Consider the following 15,905-nt stretch of genomic DNA (forward strand, 5'->3'; position numbering starts at 1 on the left):
TTTACACAGTGCCTATTATCCAGTAGGGATTTTGGAATAATGGACAAAGCTATCTCACTCAAGAGATTCATATAAACCCTTGCATCTTGGAGCCGTAAGCGTCTCAGAGTAGAAGTGTAGATCTAGGATCAGGTCCTATCTATGTAATCTTGTCTATGTTATCCTATTTAAAATTACATAAAAGGCTAAACTGATCCTAGATCAGCACTCCTACTCTGACCCTGATGTTCTATGTGCTGCTTACTGACAGCACAAAGTGCACACATAAACGGACCACCAGGAGGCAGAGTTCTCTACTAAGAAGGCTCACTGTCTACACTGTTGGGACTGATGGACTAATGAGACACCGGGCCAAGACAGTCTCATTCTGACTGATCCAAATTACTATGTGGTGTATTCAGTGGCATGAGATGTTTAAAACGTTGCAGATAGATTTGTCATTAAGAGAGAAACAATTCCTTATTCTACCAGACTGACAATCTTATTGATATATGTTCTAATGCATGTCTATTTGAATAACGCTTTGGAACATTGCACCCTCCTGAACAAAAGAGACAAGAGAGAGTATTGTAAGAAGACAGACAGCTCACAGAACATGCAGAGGTGATTTATCAACAACATTCAAACGAATAAAGCCCTTTTAATATTACTCCTTGTTCATTTGTCATTACATAGTAACTTAAACATACCCATAAAATAAACCTGCCACTTTTTTTGTCTTTTAAAACCATGGAATGTATGTTTGTGGATGTGTTTTTAGAGTAATGAACTAGGCTTAGTATGACTGACGGCTGTAATCCATCACTAACCTAATTAGCGGTGTCAAAATTCGGAGGTAGCTGTTACCTTCACAAACTCAAAATGTGCTAAACCTGTGAGGTCAAATAGAAATGCGGTTGTGCAGACCATATGCCAAAATCCAAAGAAATGTGGTACACATGCTCAGGGATGTGAGTATAGCTGACCTGCAGAGTATGGCTTCTGTTTGGATGCATGGTGGCAAAGTTGGACCGGAAAAAAATGTATGCAAGCGCACTGGCTCATAGTGGACATATTGTAATCAAATAAAATAACATTTTATTGGTCACATATACAGTGGCTTGCGAAAGTATTCACCCCCTTGGCATTTTTCCTATTTTGTTGCCTTAAAACCTGGAATTAAAATGGATTTTTGGGGAATTTGTACCATTTGATTTACACAACATGCCTACCACTTTGAAGATGCAAAATATGTTTTATTGTGAAACAAACAAGAAATAACACAAAAAAACTGAAAACTTGAGTGTGCATAACTATTCACCCCACCAAAGTCAATACTTTGTAGAGCCACCTTTTGCTGCAATTACAGCTGCAAGTCTCTTGGGGTATGTCTCTATAAGCATGGCACATCTAGCTACTGGGATTTTCGCCCATTCTTCAAGGCAAAACTGCTCCAGCTCCTTCAAGTTGGATGGGTTCCGCTGGTGTACAGCAATTTTTAAGTCATACCACAGATTCTCAATTGGATTGAGGTCTGGGCTTTGACTAGGCCATTCCAAGATATTTAAATGTTTCCCCTTAAACCACTCAAGTGTTGCTTTAGCAGTATGCTTAGGGTCATTGTCCTGCTGGAAGGTGAATCTCCATCCCAGTCTCAAATCTCTGGAAGACTGAAACAGGTTTCCCTCAAGAATTTCCCTGCATTTAGCTCCATCCATCATTCCTTCAATTCTGACCAGTTTCCCAGTCCCTGCCGATGAAAAACATCCCCACATCACCGTGCTTCACCGTGGGGATGGTCTTCTCGGGGTGATGAGAGGTGTTGGGTTTGTGCCAGACATAGCATTTTCTTTGATGGCCAAAAAGCTAAATTTTAGTCTCATCTGACCAGAGTACCTTCTTCCATATGTTTGGGGAGTCTCCCACATGCCTTTAGGCGAACCCCAAACGTGCTTTCTTATTTTTTCTTGATGCAATGGCTATTTTCTGGCCACTCTTCCGTAAAGCCCAGCTCTGTGGAGTGTGCGGCTTAAAGTGGTCCGATGGACAGATACTCCAATCTTCGCTGTGGAGCTTTGCAGCTCCTTCAGGGTTATCTTTGGTCTCTTTGTTGCCTCTCTGATTAATGCCCTCCTTGCCTGGTCCGTGAGTTTTGGTGGGCGGCCCTCTCTCGGCAGGTTTATTGTGGTGCCATATTCTTTCCATTTTTTAATGATGGATTTAATGGTGCTCCGTGGGATGTTCAAAGTTTCGGATATTTTTTTATAACCCAACACTGATCTGTACTTCTCCACAACTTTGTCCCTGACCTGTTTGGAGAGCTCCTTGGTCTTCATGGTGCCGCTTGCTTGATGGTGCCCTTTGCTTAGTGTTGTTGCCAACTCTGGGGCCTTTCGGAACAGGTGTATATATACTGAGATCATGTGACACTTAGATTGCACAAAGGTGGACTTTATTTAACTAATTATGTGACTTCTGAAGGCAATTGGTTGCACCAGATCTTCTTTAGGGGTTTCATAGCAAAGGGGTAAATACATGTGCACGCACCACTTTTCCATTTCATTTGTTTTGGAATTTTTTTAAACAATAAAAAGAAAATATCACTTCAACAATTTGGACTATTTTGTGTATGTCCATTACATGAAATTCAAATAAAAATCCATTTAAATTACAGGTTGTAATGCAACAAAATAGGAAAATCGCCAAGGGGGATGAATACTTTTGCAAGGCACTGTACATGGTTAGCAGATGTTAATGTGAGTGTAGTGAAATGCTTGTGCTTCTAGTTCCAATAGTGCAGTAATATCTAACAAGTAATCTAACAATTCCCCAACAACTACCTAATACACACAAATCTAAAGGGATGGAATAAGAATATGTACATATAAATACATGGATGATCGATGGCCGAGCGACATAGGCAAGATGCAATAGATGGTATAAGATGCGTAATGAGATGAGTAATGTAAGATATGTAAACATTATTAAAGTGCCATTGTTTAAAGTGACTAGTGAGCATCTATGTAGGCAGCAGCCTCTCTGAGTTAGTGATTGCTGTTTAGCAGTCTGATGGCCTTGAGATAGAAGCTGTTTTTCAGACTCTCGGTCCCAGCTTTGATGCACCTGTACTGACCTTGCCTTCTGGATGGTAGTGGGGTGAACATGCAGTGGCTCAGGTGGTTGTTGTCCTTGATGATCTTTTTTGGCCTTCCTGTGGCATCGGGTGCTGTAGGTGTCCTGGAGGGCAGGTAGTTTGCCCCCAGGTGATGCGTTGTGCAGACCGCACCACTCTCTGGAGAGCCTTGCGGATTGAGGGTGGTGCAGTTGCGCTACCAGGCAGTGATACAGTCCAACAGGATGCTCTCAATTGTGCATCTGTAAAAGTTTGTGAGGGTTTTAGGTGACAAGCCAAATATCTTCAGCCTCCTGAGGTTGAAGAGGCGCTGTTGCGGCTTCTTCACCACAATGTCTGTGTGGTTGGACCATTTCAGTTTGTCTGCGATGTGTACACCGAGGAACTTAAAACTTTCCACCTTCTCCACTACTGTCCCTTCGATGTCGATAGGGGGGCGTTCCCTCTGCTGTTTCCTGGAGTCCACGATCATCTCCTTTGTTTTGTTGATGTTGAGTGAGAAGTTGTTTTCCTGACACCAAACTCTGAGTGCCCTCACCTCCTCCCTGTAGGATGTCTCGTCGTTGTTGGTAATCAAGCCCACTACTGTTATGTTGGCTGCAAACTTGATGATTGAGTTGGAGGCCTGCATGGCCACGCAGTCATGGGTGAACAAGGAGTACAGGAGGGGGCTGAGCATGCACCCTTGTGGGGCCCCAGGGTTGAGGGTCAGCGAAGTGGAGCTGTTGTTTCTTACCTTCACCACCTGGGGGCGGCCCTTCAGAAAGCCCAGGACCCAATTGCACAGGGCAGGGTTGAGACCAAGGGCCTCCAGCTTAATGATGAGCTTGGAGGTTACTATGGTGTTGAATGCTGAGCTGTAGTCAATGAACAGCATTCTTACATAGGTATTCCTCTTGTCCAGATGGGATAGGGCTGTGTGCAGTGTGATGGCGATTGCATCGTCTGTAGACTTGTTGGGGCGGTAAGCAAACTGAAGTGGGTCTAAGGTGGCAGGTAAGGTGGAGGTGATATGATCCTTGACTAGTCTCTCAAAGCATTTGATGATGACAGAAGTGAGTGCTACGGTGCGAGAGTCATTTCGTTCAGTTATCTTTTCCTTCTTGGGTACAGGAACAATGGTGGCCATCTTGAAGCATGTGGGGACAGCAGACTGGGTTAGGGAGCAATTGAATATGTCGGTAAACACACCAGCCAGCTGGTCTGCGCATGCTCTGAGGACGCGGCTTGGGATTCTGTCTGTGCCAGCAGCCTTGCGAGGGTTAACACGTTTAAATGTCTTACTCACGTTGGCCACGGAAAAGGAGAGGGAGCGCAGTCCTTGTTAGTGGGCTGTGTCGGTGGCACTGTATTATCCTCAAAGCAGACAAAGAAAGTGTTTCGTTTGTCTGGAAGCAATACGTTGGTGTCCGTTACGTGGCAGGTTTTCTTTTTGTAGTCCGTAATTACCTGTAGACCGCCACGTACGTCTCGTGTCTGAGCCGTTGAATTGCGGCTCAGACTTACCCGCGCGAGTGCTGCAATCAATATGCTGATAGAATTTTGGTGGCCATGTTCTCAAATTTGCTTTGTTAAAATCCCCAGCTACAATAAATGCAGCCTCAGGATATATGGTTTCCAGTTTACATAAAGTCCAGTGAAGTTCTTTGAGGGCCATCGTGGTATCTGCTTGAGGGGGTATATACACAGCTGTGACGATAACTGACGAGAATTCTCTTGGGAGATAATATGGTCGGCATTTGATTGTGAGGAATTCTAGGTCAGGTGAAGAGAAGGACTTGAGTTCCTGTATGTTGTTATGATTACACCATTAGTCGTTAATCATGAAACATACACCCTCCCCTTCTTCTTCCCAGAGAGATGTTTATTTCTGTCGGACCGACGCATGAAGAAACCCATGGCTGTACCGACTCCAACAACATATCCCAAGAGAGCAATGTTTCTGTGAAACAGAGAATGTTACAATCTCTGATGTCTCCCTGGAAGGCAACCCTTGCCCTAATTTCATCCATCTTGTTGTCTAGAGACTGGACATTGGTGAGTAGTATACTCGGAAGCGGTGGGCGGTGAGCACGCCTTCGAAGCCTGACCAGGAGGCCACTCCGTCTACCTCTTCTGCCAGCGACGTTGTTTTGGATCGATCTCTGCGATTAGAGCCAATGTCCTGGGTGGTGGTCCGAACAAAGGATCTGCTTCGTGAAAGTTGTATTCCTGGTCGTAATGTTGGTAAGTTGATGTTGCTCTTATATGCAATAGTTCTTCCCGGCTGTATGTAATAACACTTAAGATTTTCTGAGCTAACAATGTAAGAAATAATCTATAAAAAAACGAAATACTGCATAGTTTCCTAAGGACTCGAAGCGAGGCAACCATCTCTGTCGGCGTCATCTTTTCACAGAGAAGGGAACCGCCCTATTGTTAGAGCTAGAGTCCTGGAAGAAAACGTTTAAAGTAGTCAACATCATTCAAAATGATCCAAAATAGTTTAAAAGCATATTGCATTATTTGTTCAACGTTGCGTTCTGATATTTGACAACTGTGGTAAGAAGTACAGATCTAGCTTATCTTAGGGCAATGTGTCCAATTTGTCCTGATGGTGGCACTATGGGGCCAAAGCTTGCAGCTATACTGATATGCTATAGATATTGGAATATCCAAGAGGTGCCTCCCTTTGTGGCCTTCCCCTTCGGCAACTAGGTGTTCTAACTTAATAACCTAACTGATAAAGAGATGGGACCTATTTAAAGCTGTTGTAGGTATACCTGTAGTAACTCCAGTGCAGTGTACAGCACAACAGGATACACATTATGCATGCAGTAAAGGAAATGTGATGTCATAAAATGCTAATAGTGCAGAGAATTTGATTGGTCTCGAGGGCGTTTCTTTAAACATGCTAGTCCTGCTCTCACCCCTCCAAACTCTGTTATAACAGTTCAAAGTCAATTTCCTGCTCATGTTGTTCCTCTTAGTCTTTTATTTTGGTTCATTAACAGGATCTCCAGAGGCCCTGTTTCGCTAACCGTCTGTTTACGAGCTAACACACTGGGTATGTCCGAAATGGCACACTATTCCCTATACATTGCATTACTTTTTGACATGGTTTGTGCACTATAAAGGGAATAGGGAGACATTTCAGATACATTCACTGAGTGCTGAGGTGAAAGAGAAGAAACACAAAAGGAGCAGCTTTTCTTCCCACAGATTTAATAAATAAATAAAAAACAAAGTTAAAAAAGCCTTGTAATGTAGCCCCAGCTCTAACAAGCGTAATTAGATTCCTACAATGACATCAATTTGTACCTGAGAACAGAGAAGAGAACCGCACTAGCACTAGTCATCCTTGCGTAGCCCTATATTGTTAATGTTGTAAATCCTGAATGTGACAGCACGTAAAGCTAGCTAATTAAATCTACAGCCTTTTAAATGCCAATCAGTAGAGAATGAAATGGTGGCATTGCACAGATATGGCACATACAAGATCTGTCATTTCCAACCTTGATTAGCCAAATTAATTCCCTACAGCCTCTATAAGGTGAAAGCTCTCTCTGCATACTGTGGTCTTTCCATCACAAACGCAGTGTAGTGTAACTGTGCTCCCACATTCATTTGGCTAGAACATATCTGGACCCCTCAGCACTAGCATCTGCCTGATATGCACATATGGAGCATGCATTAAGGACATACTAAGGTCATCTAGCCTAAGGGGCCGTCCATGTCTTACAGTAGGGCATAAGAGAGGTCACTGACTATGCAACTGCTACCCCACTAAGCTAACAAGAATAAATGCAACCTCACATTGTGATATTATGATACTTCCAGTGTACTGCAACAATCATCCGTTTTCCTTTAAATGCAGATATTTCCTAAAAAGCCTAGCTTTGTACTAAACCCATGCCAGGTCGCAGTTGTAAATGAGAACTTGTTCTCAACTGGCCTACCTGGTTAAATAAAGGTTAAATAAAAAATACATTAAATAAATACATTAAATAAATAGTAGGCCTAGGCCTCGTGTGGGTAAAATAAACTGCTCTACAGGACACACATTATATGAAAACTTTATCATAAGTCGTAATATTTTAAAACAACAAAAATGTATCCCATAAAAATGTGAGATCACGTTGCAGTGAAATTTGTGTGCTATTTCAAAATCTGTTCCTCCTTAGAGTGAAGAGAATTTATCCAGTAAGTGGCTTACTTCTAAGGAGTATCACCCCCAAGGCTATAGTGCATGTCACCTGGATCCAGATTTATTAACAGCGGTGACTCACACCAAAGGTAGTGAGATATTGTGCCAGTCCGACTCTGGCTTATTTTTTCAAAAACATGTCAAAACACAACGTCAAGTAGCAACACAATTAATAGTTTAGTAGGCCAGTGAAAGGAATGATAAAAAAGGATGGATAGAGAAAAAGTGTAAAGCTATTTTCAAATAGTAATAAACTGACTGAGGAGAAATACTGTCAAATGTTGATTTCTCTCAGAGCAGGGTAAATTACACTTGGATAGAGTGAAAAGCATGCAAAATGCATACCGGAGATGGTAACAAGGTAACTTGGCTACTAAGCTTTTGTCCTTTTAACTCTAGCAGAAGAGCTACTCTGCCAGAATATTCAAAATGGTGACAAAATAAGCTGTTGACAAAAGCTCATAATACATGGAGAGAGAGAGAAGAGGCACTATCAGATTGTTATTCCAAAACACTCACACATTAAATATGTGAAGGATCGTATGTTGGGGGGAAAAATGCTAATGCATCACGATCATGAAGCGAGGACAATATATTATATCTTTGATTTTATATTTTCATTAGAAACACACACATCTCAGAAAAGCCTGTGAAAGATCACAGTCTAATAACAATTATACCTCTGCTGGTATGTGTTGTCAGGAGAGGGCTACCAGGTTGATACATTTGCCAGTACACAACATTGTACAACCTTTTGACCTGGGACACATTGCAACACTTTGCAACCCTGTGTAACTGAACATAGGTCAACAGTTTACTGTTTAGAGACTGTTTCAATGACAGAACCAGGATGTGTGTCACTAATATCACCTACACTGCCATACTGGCTGTGGCAACTTACAAAATAATTCAACTGTTGAGTCAATTCAGACAGTATTTAGATATGTTCACTTGCTTTGTTTGCTCACATACAGAGCCTTCGGAAAATATGTGCTTAGGGTTGTTGTCCTATTGGAAGGTGAATCTTCACCCCAGTCTGAGGTCCTGAGTGCTCTGGAGCAGGTTTCTATCAAGGATCTCTCTGTACTTTGCTCCGTTCATCTTTGTCTCGATCCTGACTAGTCTCTCAGTCCCTGCCGCTGAAAAACATCCACACAGCATGATGCTGCCACCAACATTCTTCACCGTAGGGATGGTGCCTGGTTTCCTCCAGACCTGACGCTTGCCATTCAGGCCAAAAAGTTAAATCTTGGTTTCATCAGACCAAATAATCTTGTTTCTCATGGTCTGAGAGTTTTTGGGTGCCTTTTGGCAAACTCCAAGTGGGCTGTCATGTGCCATTTACTGAGGAGCGGCTTCCGTCTGGCCTCTCTACCATAAAGGCCTGATTGGTAGAGTTCTGCAGAGATGGACGTCCTTCTGGAAGGTTCTCCCATCTCCACAGAGGAACTCTATAGCTCTGTCAGAGTGACCATCGGGTTCTTGGTCACCTTCCCAAGGCTCTTCTCCCCCGATTGCTCAGTTTCTAGGAAGAGTCTTGGTGGTTCCAAACTTCTTCCATTTAAGAATGATGGAGGCCACTGTGTTCTTGGGGGCCTTCAATGCTGCAGAAATGTTTTGGTACCCTTCCCCAGATCCCGAGTGGCGCAGTGGTCTAAGGCACTGAATATCAGTGCTAGAGGCGTCACTACAGACTCTGGTTCGATTCCAGGCTATATCACAACCAGCCGTGATTGGGAGTCCCATTGGGAGTCCCAGCGTCGTCAAGGTTAGGGTTTTAGACCGTCATTGTAAATTTTGTTCTTAACTGACTTGCCTAGTTAAATAAAGGTTTAATATAAATAAATAAAATATCTTTGCCTCCACACAATTATTTTATGTGCTCTATGTACAATTCCTTCGACCTCATGGCTTGGTTTTTGCTCTGACATGCACTGTGTCATTGTCACGATCGTGTGGAGGAGAGACGGACCAAAACGCAGCATGTGGAAAATAAGCCATCTTCTTTTATTAGAACGACGAAGATGAACATGAAACGAAACACTTATACAAACTATACAAAAACAACAAACTACCGTGAAGCTATAAACGTAGTGCACACACACAGGCTACAAACGTTCAACATAGACAACTACCCACAAAAGCCTACTGCCTATGGCAGCCTTAAATATGGCTCCCAATCAGAGACAATGAATGACAGCTGTCTCTGATTGAGACCCAATCTAGGCAGCCATAGACATAACTAGACAACCTCACTCTTCTCTACCCCATACACATACAACACCCCTAGACTAGACAAAACACACAAAGACAACCCACCCCAACTCACGCCCTGACCAACTAAATAAATAACAGAAAAAGGAACAATAGGTCAGGAACGTGACATAACCCCCCCCTTAAGGTGCGAACTCCGGGCGCACCAGCATAAAATCTAGGGTCTGGGTGGGCGTCTGTCCACGGTGGCGGCTCTGGCGCTGGTCGTGGTCCCCACCCCACCATAGTCACTACCCGCTTTCGTAGCCTCCTCCAAATGGCCACCCTCCAAATTAACCCCACCGGACTAAGGGGCAGCACCGGACTAAGGGGCAGCACCGGACTAAGGGGCAGCACCGGACTAAGGGGCAGCACCAGGATAAGGGGCAGCACCAGGATAAGGGGCAGCACCAGGATAAGGGGCAGCACCAGGATAAGGGGCAGCACCAGGATAAGGGGCAGCACCAGGCTGGCTGGCGGATCCTGGCTGGCTGGCGGATCCTGGCTGGATGACGGCTCTGGCGGATCCTGGCTGGATGACGGCTCTGGCGGATCCTGGCTGGATGACGGCTCTGGCGGATCCTGGCTGGATGACGGCTCTGGCGGATCCTGGCTGGATGACGGCTCTGGCGGATCCTGGCTGGATGACGGCTCTGGCGGATCCTGGCTGGATGACGGCTCTGGCGGATCCTGGCTCGCTGACGGCTCTGGCGGATCCTGGCTCGCTGACGGCTCTGGCGGATCCTGGCTCGCTGACGGCTCTGGCGGATCCTGGCTCGCTGACGGCTCTGGCGGATCCTGGCTCGCTGACGGCTCTGGCGGGTCCTGGCTCGCTGACGGCTCTGGCTGGTCATGGCTCGCTGACGGCTCTGGCTGGTCATGGCTCGCTGACGGCTCTGGCTGGTCATGGCTCGCTGACGGCTCTGGCTGGTCATGGCTCGCTGACGGCTCTGGCTGGTCATGGCTCGCTGACGGCTCTGGCTGGTCATGGCTCGCTGACGGCTCTGGCTGGTCATGGCTCGCTGACGGCTCTGGCTGGTCATGGCTCGCTGACGGCTCTGGCTGATCCGGTCTGGCGGAAGGCTCTGGCTGATCCGGTCTGGCGGAAGGCTCTGGCTGATCCGGTCTGGCGGAAGGCTCTGGCTGATCCGGTCTGGCGGAAGGCTCTGGCTGATCCGGTCTGGCGGAAGGCTCTGGCTGATCCGGTCTGGCGGAAGGCTCTGGCTGATCCGGTCTGGCGGAAGGCTCTGGCTGATCCGTTCTGGCGGAAGGCTCTGGCGGCTCCTGTCTGGCGGAAGGCTCTAGCGGCTCCTGTCTGGCGGACGGCTCTGTAGGCTCATGGCAGACGGGCGGCATTGCAGGCTCATGGCAGACGGGCGGCTTTGAAGGCTCAATACAGATGGGCAGTTCATGCGGCGCTTGGCAGACGGACAGTTCAGACGCCGCTTGGCAGACGGGCAGTTCAGGCGCCGCTTGGCAGACGGGCAGTTCAGGCGCCGCTTGGCAGACGGGCAGTTCAGGCGCCGCTTGGCAGACGGGCAGTTCAGGCGCCGCTTGGCAGACGGGCAGTTCAGGCGCCGCTTGGCAGACGGGCAGTTCAGGCACCGTTGGGCAGACGGCAGACTCTGGCCGGCTGAGACGCACTGTAGGCCTGGTGCGTGGTGCCGGAACTGGAGGTACCGGGCTAAGGACACGCACCTTCAGGCTAGTGCGGGGAACAACAACAGGGCACACTGAGTTCTCAAGGCGCACTATAGGACTGGTGCGTGGTACCAGAACTGGTGGTACCGGGCTGAGGGCACGCACCTCAGGACGAGTGCGGGGAGAAAGATCAGTGCGTACAGGGCTCTGGAGACGCACAGGAGGCTTGGTGCGTGGTGCCGGGACTGGAGGCACTGGGCTGGAGACACGCACCACAGGGAGAGTGCGTGGAGGAGGAACAGGGCTCTGGAGACGCACTGGAAGCCTGGTGCGTGGTGTCAGCACTGGTGGTACTGGGCTGGGAACACACACCACAGGGCTAGTGCGAGGAGCAGTAACAGGACGCACAGGACTCTGGAGACGCACAGGAGGCTTTGTGCGTGCTGTAGGCACTGTCTTAACCAGACGGCTAGCACGCTCCTCAGGACGAGTATGGAGAGCTGTTCCCGGTGACATTAACTCACCAACACGTTCATTCGGACGAATGCCGTGCCTCATGCACCAAACCAGTACATCCCTCATAACTCTCTCCTCCAATTTCTCCATTAACTCCTTTACTGTCTCTGCGTCACTCACCTCCAAATCCGCCCTCACCGGCTCCTTACGGTAAGCAGGAGGAGTTGGCTCACGTCTCCCGACTGACCCAACTAAACTACCCGAGAGCCCCTCCCCAAGAAATTTTTGGGTTTGACTTACGGGCTTCCAGCCTTGTTTCCTTGCTGCCTCCTCATATCGCCGCCTCTCTTCTTTCACTGCCTCCAGCTCAGCTTTGGGGCGGCGATATTCTCCTGGTTGAGCCCAGGGTCCTTTTCCGTCCAATATTTCCTCCCATGTCCACGAGTCCTGGTTACTTTGCCGCTGTTGTTGGTTCCGCTCACGCTGCTTGATCCATGGTTGGTGGGTAGTTCTGTCACGATCGTGTGGAGGAGAGACGGACCAAAACGCAGCATGTGGAAAATAAGCCATCTTCTTTTATTAGAACGACGAAGATGAACATGAAACGAAACACTTATACAAACTATACAAAAACAACAAACGACCGTGAAGCTATAAACGTAGTGCACACACACAGGCTACAAACGTTCAACATAGACAACTACCCACAAAAGCCTACTGCCTATGGCAGCCTTAAATATGGCTCCCAATCAGAGACAATGAATGACAGCTGTCTCTGATTGAGACCCAATCTAGGCAGCCATAGACATAACTAGACAGCCTCACTCTTCTCTACCCCATACACATACAACACCCCTAGACTAGACAAAACACACAAAGACAACCCACCCCAACTCACGCCCTGACCAACTAAATAAATAACAGAAAAAGGAACAATAGGTCAGGAACGTGACAGTCATGACTCTTCTGGGAGGATCCCAAGATCAGGTTACAGTGGATCAGCGTTCAATAGGGCCCTCTCACCCGCAGAAGGGGGGAGGGATGGATGTGAGGGTTTTATGACACCTCACGTGATCGTAAATTGTAGGCAGCAGACAATTCCTTTTGATTTCTGTTTGGGTGAATGGAATGTCAATTTGTTAGAGAAGAGGTTGCCGCCCAAAACTTCAACATCAAATAATGGACACTGGGACAATTTATTTCAACATCCGAATGTTGGGGATGATGAGAGATGGAATATGGAAAATGTATGTATATTTTGTGATGTAATTAAAATGGTTATTAAGACGTTATAACGCAAACATTGTAACTTGAAGAGCTTTTACACTTTGTACAACCGTATCTAGCCACGCCCCAGGGAGCCCAGAGAGCGTGTCAGCATGACGTAAATGCCACTTTTTACCCAAGGGTATAAAAAGTTTGAGTTAAGAATGAACATATCAGACTAGAAGGACCACACGCTGCAGCGAGGTCTACGATAGTCACAACCCCCAGAACGCAACACGAGGTTGAAGAAGACAAATCATGTCCAATCAATTGAATTTACCACAGGTGGACTCCAATCAAGTTGTAGAAACATCTCAAGGATGATCAGTGGAATCAGGATGCACCTGAGCTCAATTTCGAGTCTGATAGCAAAGGGTCTGAATACTTAAATAATACCTTACATAAGGTATTTCTGTTTTTTATTTGTAATAAATTTAAATTTGCTAAAATGTATACAAACCTGTTTTCGCTTTGTCACTATGGGGTATTGTGTGTAGATTGCTGAGAATTTTTTTTTAAATCAATTTTAGAATGTATGTAACAAAATGTGGGAAAAGTCAAGGGGTCTGAATACTTTCCAAAGGCACTGTATTTATATATGTTTACTCACAAATAGTATTTAAACAGTGATTGGAGATAGACTGGGACTCTTATCTTCTGATGTTATAATACAATAACCTTGTGTTAACAAGACTTTACATCAAGTTGCTATTATACCATAACAATGCAATGACTCTAATAATAGCATTGATTAAAAACATGTTGTTCCATAACTCTTTAGTAATTGCATAGTATTTGCATTGACATTGCATAGTTATTATGGGATTGACTGTTTTTTGTAAGTACTGTACAAGAGTGTATATAGGGATTGTTCCTTGTTCCACTTGTGTTATAACAAAGACCACTCAATTTTATTACAATGCAATTACAAACCAGTTACAAAATGACTATGTAACAACATGTTATTATTAACAACTAATGTTAATCAATGCAATTATTGAAATAATTAGTTTTAAACTGCATTATGCTGAACACCACATGATACTTGACCTCAATTCAATGGGCCTACAAGTTATGGTGTGACATTGTACCCAAATCTGTCACACATGATATAATGTTACATTATTCACCACATATCCACTATTGATTGAGCCTCTATCTCTATCTTTAATATGACCTTATGATCAGCATGTCTACTATATGTTGATGATTGGTCCCATAGCACTAAAGCTGTACAGTAACTGCTCGAAAGCTATGTGGGCGTTGAGTAGGCTGTTCCTCTGCTATTGCAGATACATCCTCAGGTTTTAGAATTCATTAATCAGTTCATTTTACGCAAATTGGACCAATCCAGAAAATGTAGGTTAGGAATTCGTTTCCATCGAAAAATGATCTAGGCTAAATTAGAAACAGATGCTATGGCCTCAATATGCTCTAAATCTAAATCCAACTAAAAACTCAATTTGCAGAAATGCACAAACGCTTTAAGGGTAATCTAAACGGTTATAGGATAAATCAGAACATCGCAACAGCTGACCTACAACATAACCACAATTATTTTTGAACGAAACAATTGGCTCCAATTCAATAATATACGCCATTCAAATAAAACCCGAGTAAATTTTATGGGAAGGTATTCTCTGTAACACTAGTCAAAAAATATATAGTCCATATAGTCAATCTTACCTGGTGAAAATGTTGCCCCTGATATTCAAGAGGGCAAGGTTCGCCAACATGAAAGTTATCATCTCCATTTTAATGGCTGGCCAAAGTTCCCAGAACCAAAAACTATCAAAAAAACGAAGGGGCTCACACAGACTGCGTTCCTACGGTCCCATAATGCGGAGGAAGATCGGGATAAAGTAATCTGTTGTGATGACCCATGTTCTGCTCACACACGCGCGCCTGGCTTCCTCCCTGTTCTGGCCCAGCACACAGAACGCACGGTGTCAACTCGTTGGTCAGACCACAACAGTCGATTACTGGAGCGCACTCTTGCACTCCACTTTCGCAGCACTGGCTCGAGAGAGATAGGACCACACTAATCTCTCTCACTGCGTTGCTTATAGCAACGTCAGATTAAATCGTCCTCATGGAAACGCTGTCTCCAATGTAAACCCAAGGCGCGAAAAGAGACGACACCGATATTATGTAATGGATTTGATAAACTTTTATTTATTCAACTTTTATCTTAAACGTTTATATATTATTGTTATCTGCACATTCATCTGCACATCCTATTAATTTCAGTTGTTAAATCAAAACGCACAATAGACCAATTAACATTGTGCACAATAGCAATTCAACAAATCCATAGTTTATGAATGAGCTAGTACAGGCAATTATTTATATTTATAGAAAATGTAGGCCTATCTCTAAAACCTTGTTTTTTTCAAACTTTGTGTCCTAGAATGAGACTTCAGACATCTTTATAAACGTTGTATTATGTGGTAAGAACAAGGAAAACGTTGACCCCAATCTTTATGATGTAGTAAAAAACTACTTTGATGTGGTAAATAATTGATGTAGTAAATACACTATTTAATCTTCAGATATTACACCCCCCCCCCCCCCCCCCACACACACACACACACACACACTTTTGTGATGTTAAAAGTATTTTCATATCAATGCACCTGCCCTGGTTTCATTTTCATTTGCTTCACCTAAGTGAGAAAGGAGCAAGTGACTGTCCTTGCTCTCCTCTCCTGGTGGCACTATTCCAGTTGTAAAGGGCAGTTATCTGCTTTGCCATTCTGTAAGGTCACACTCCTTGCCTTTTCCCTCGTGGGTCAGTTGCTCTTTTTCTTTAGGGCCTTTGTGCATAGTGACATATATTAGAATCACAATTAGGAGTTATGAGACATCTTTTTGTAAGGACTATGTAAAAATGTCTTTCTGCATACATACTTTACATACACCTGGCAAAAATATTTAGTAGAAACCTCATGATTTTATCTTCCATCAGCATTTAACACCTCAGCTTCCCTT

The 15,905-nt window shown here is 44.9% G+C and overlaps 1 protein-coding gene across 2 annotated transcripts in view; it reads right to left on the reverse strand.

Annotated features, from left to right (window-relative positions):
- LOC139557324 (gamma-aminobutyric acid receptor subunit delta-like) overlaps window positions 1–14,971 on the reverse strand; it is a 28,685-nt gene extending 13,714 nt beyond the window's left edge. The window contains exon 1 of one of the 2 annotated variants that reach the window (XM_071371983.1): window positions 14,601–14,968. In XM_071371983.1, coding sequence (XP_071228084.1) covers window positions 14,601–14,668 — 68 coding nt within the window. In that variant the 5' untranslated portion in view covers window positions 14,669–14,968. Of the gene's footprint in view, window positions 1–14,600 lie in introns of both variants that reach the window. The other variant, XM_071371984.1, reaches the window with a different exon arrangement.
- Window positions 14,972–15,905: the final 934 nt, after the last annotated feature.

This window comes from Salvelinus alpinus, chromosome 28, assembly GCF_045679555.1.
Source record: "Salvelinus alpinus chromosome 28, SLU_Salpinus.1, whole genome shotgun sequence".
In the NCBI taxonomy this organism is placed as follows: Eukaryota; Metazoa; Chordata; class Actinopteri; order Salmoniformes; family Salmonidae; genus Salvelinus; species Salvelinus alpinus.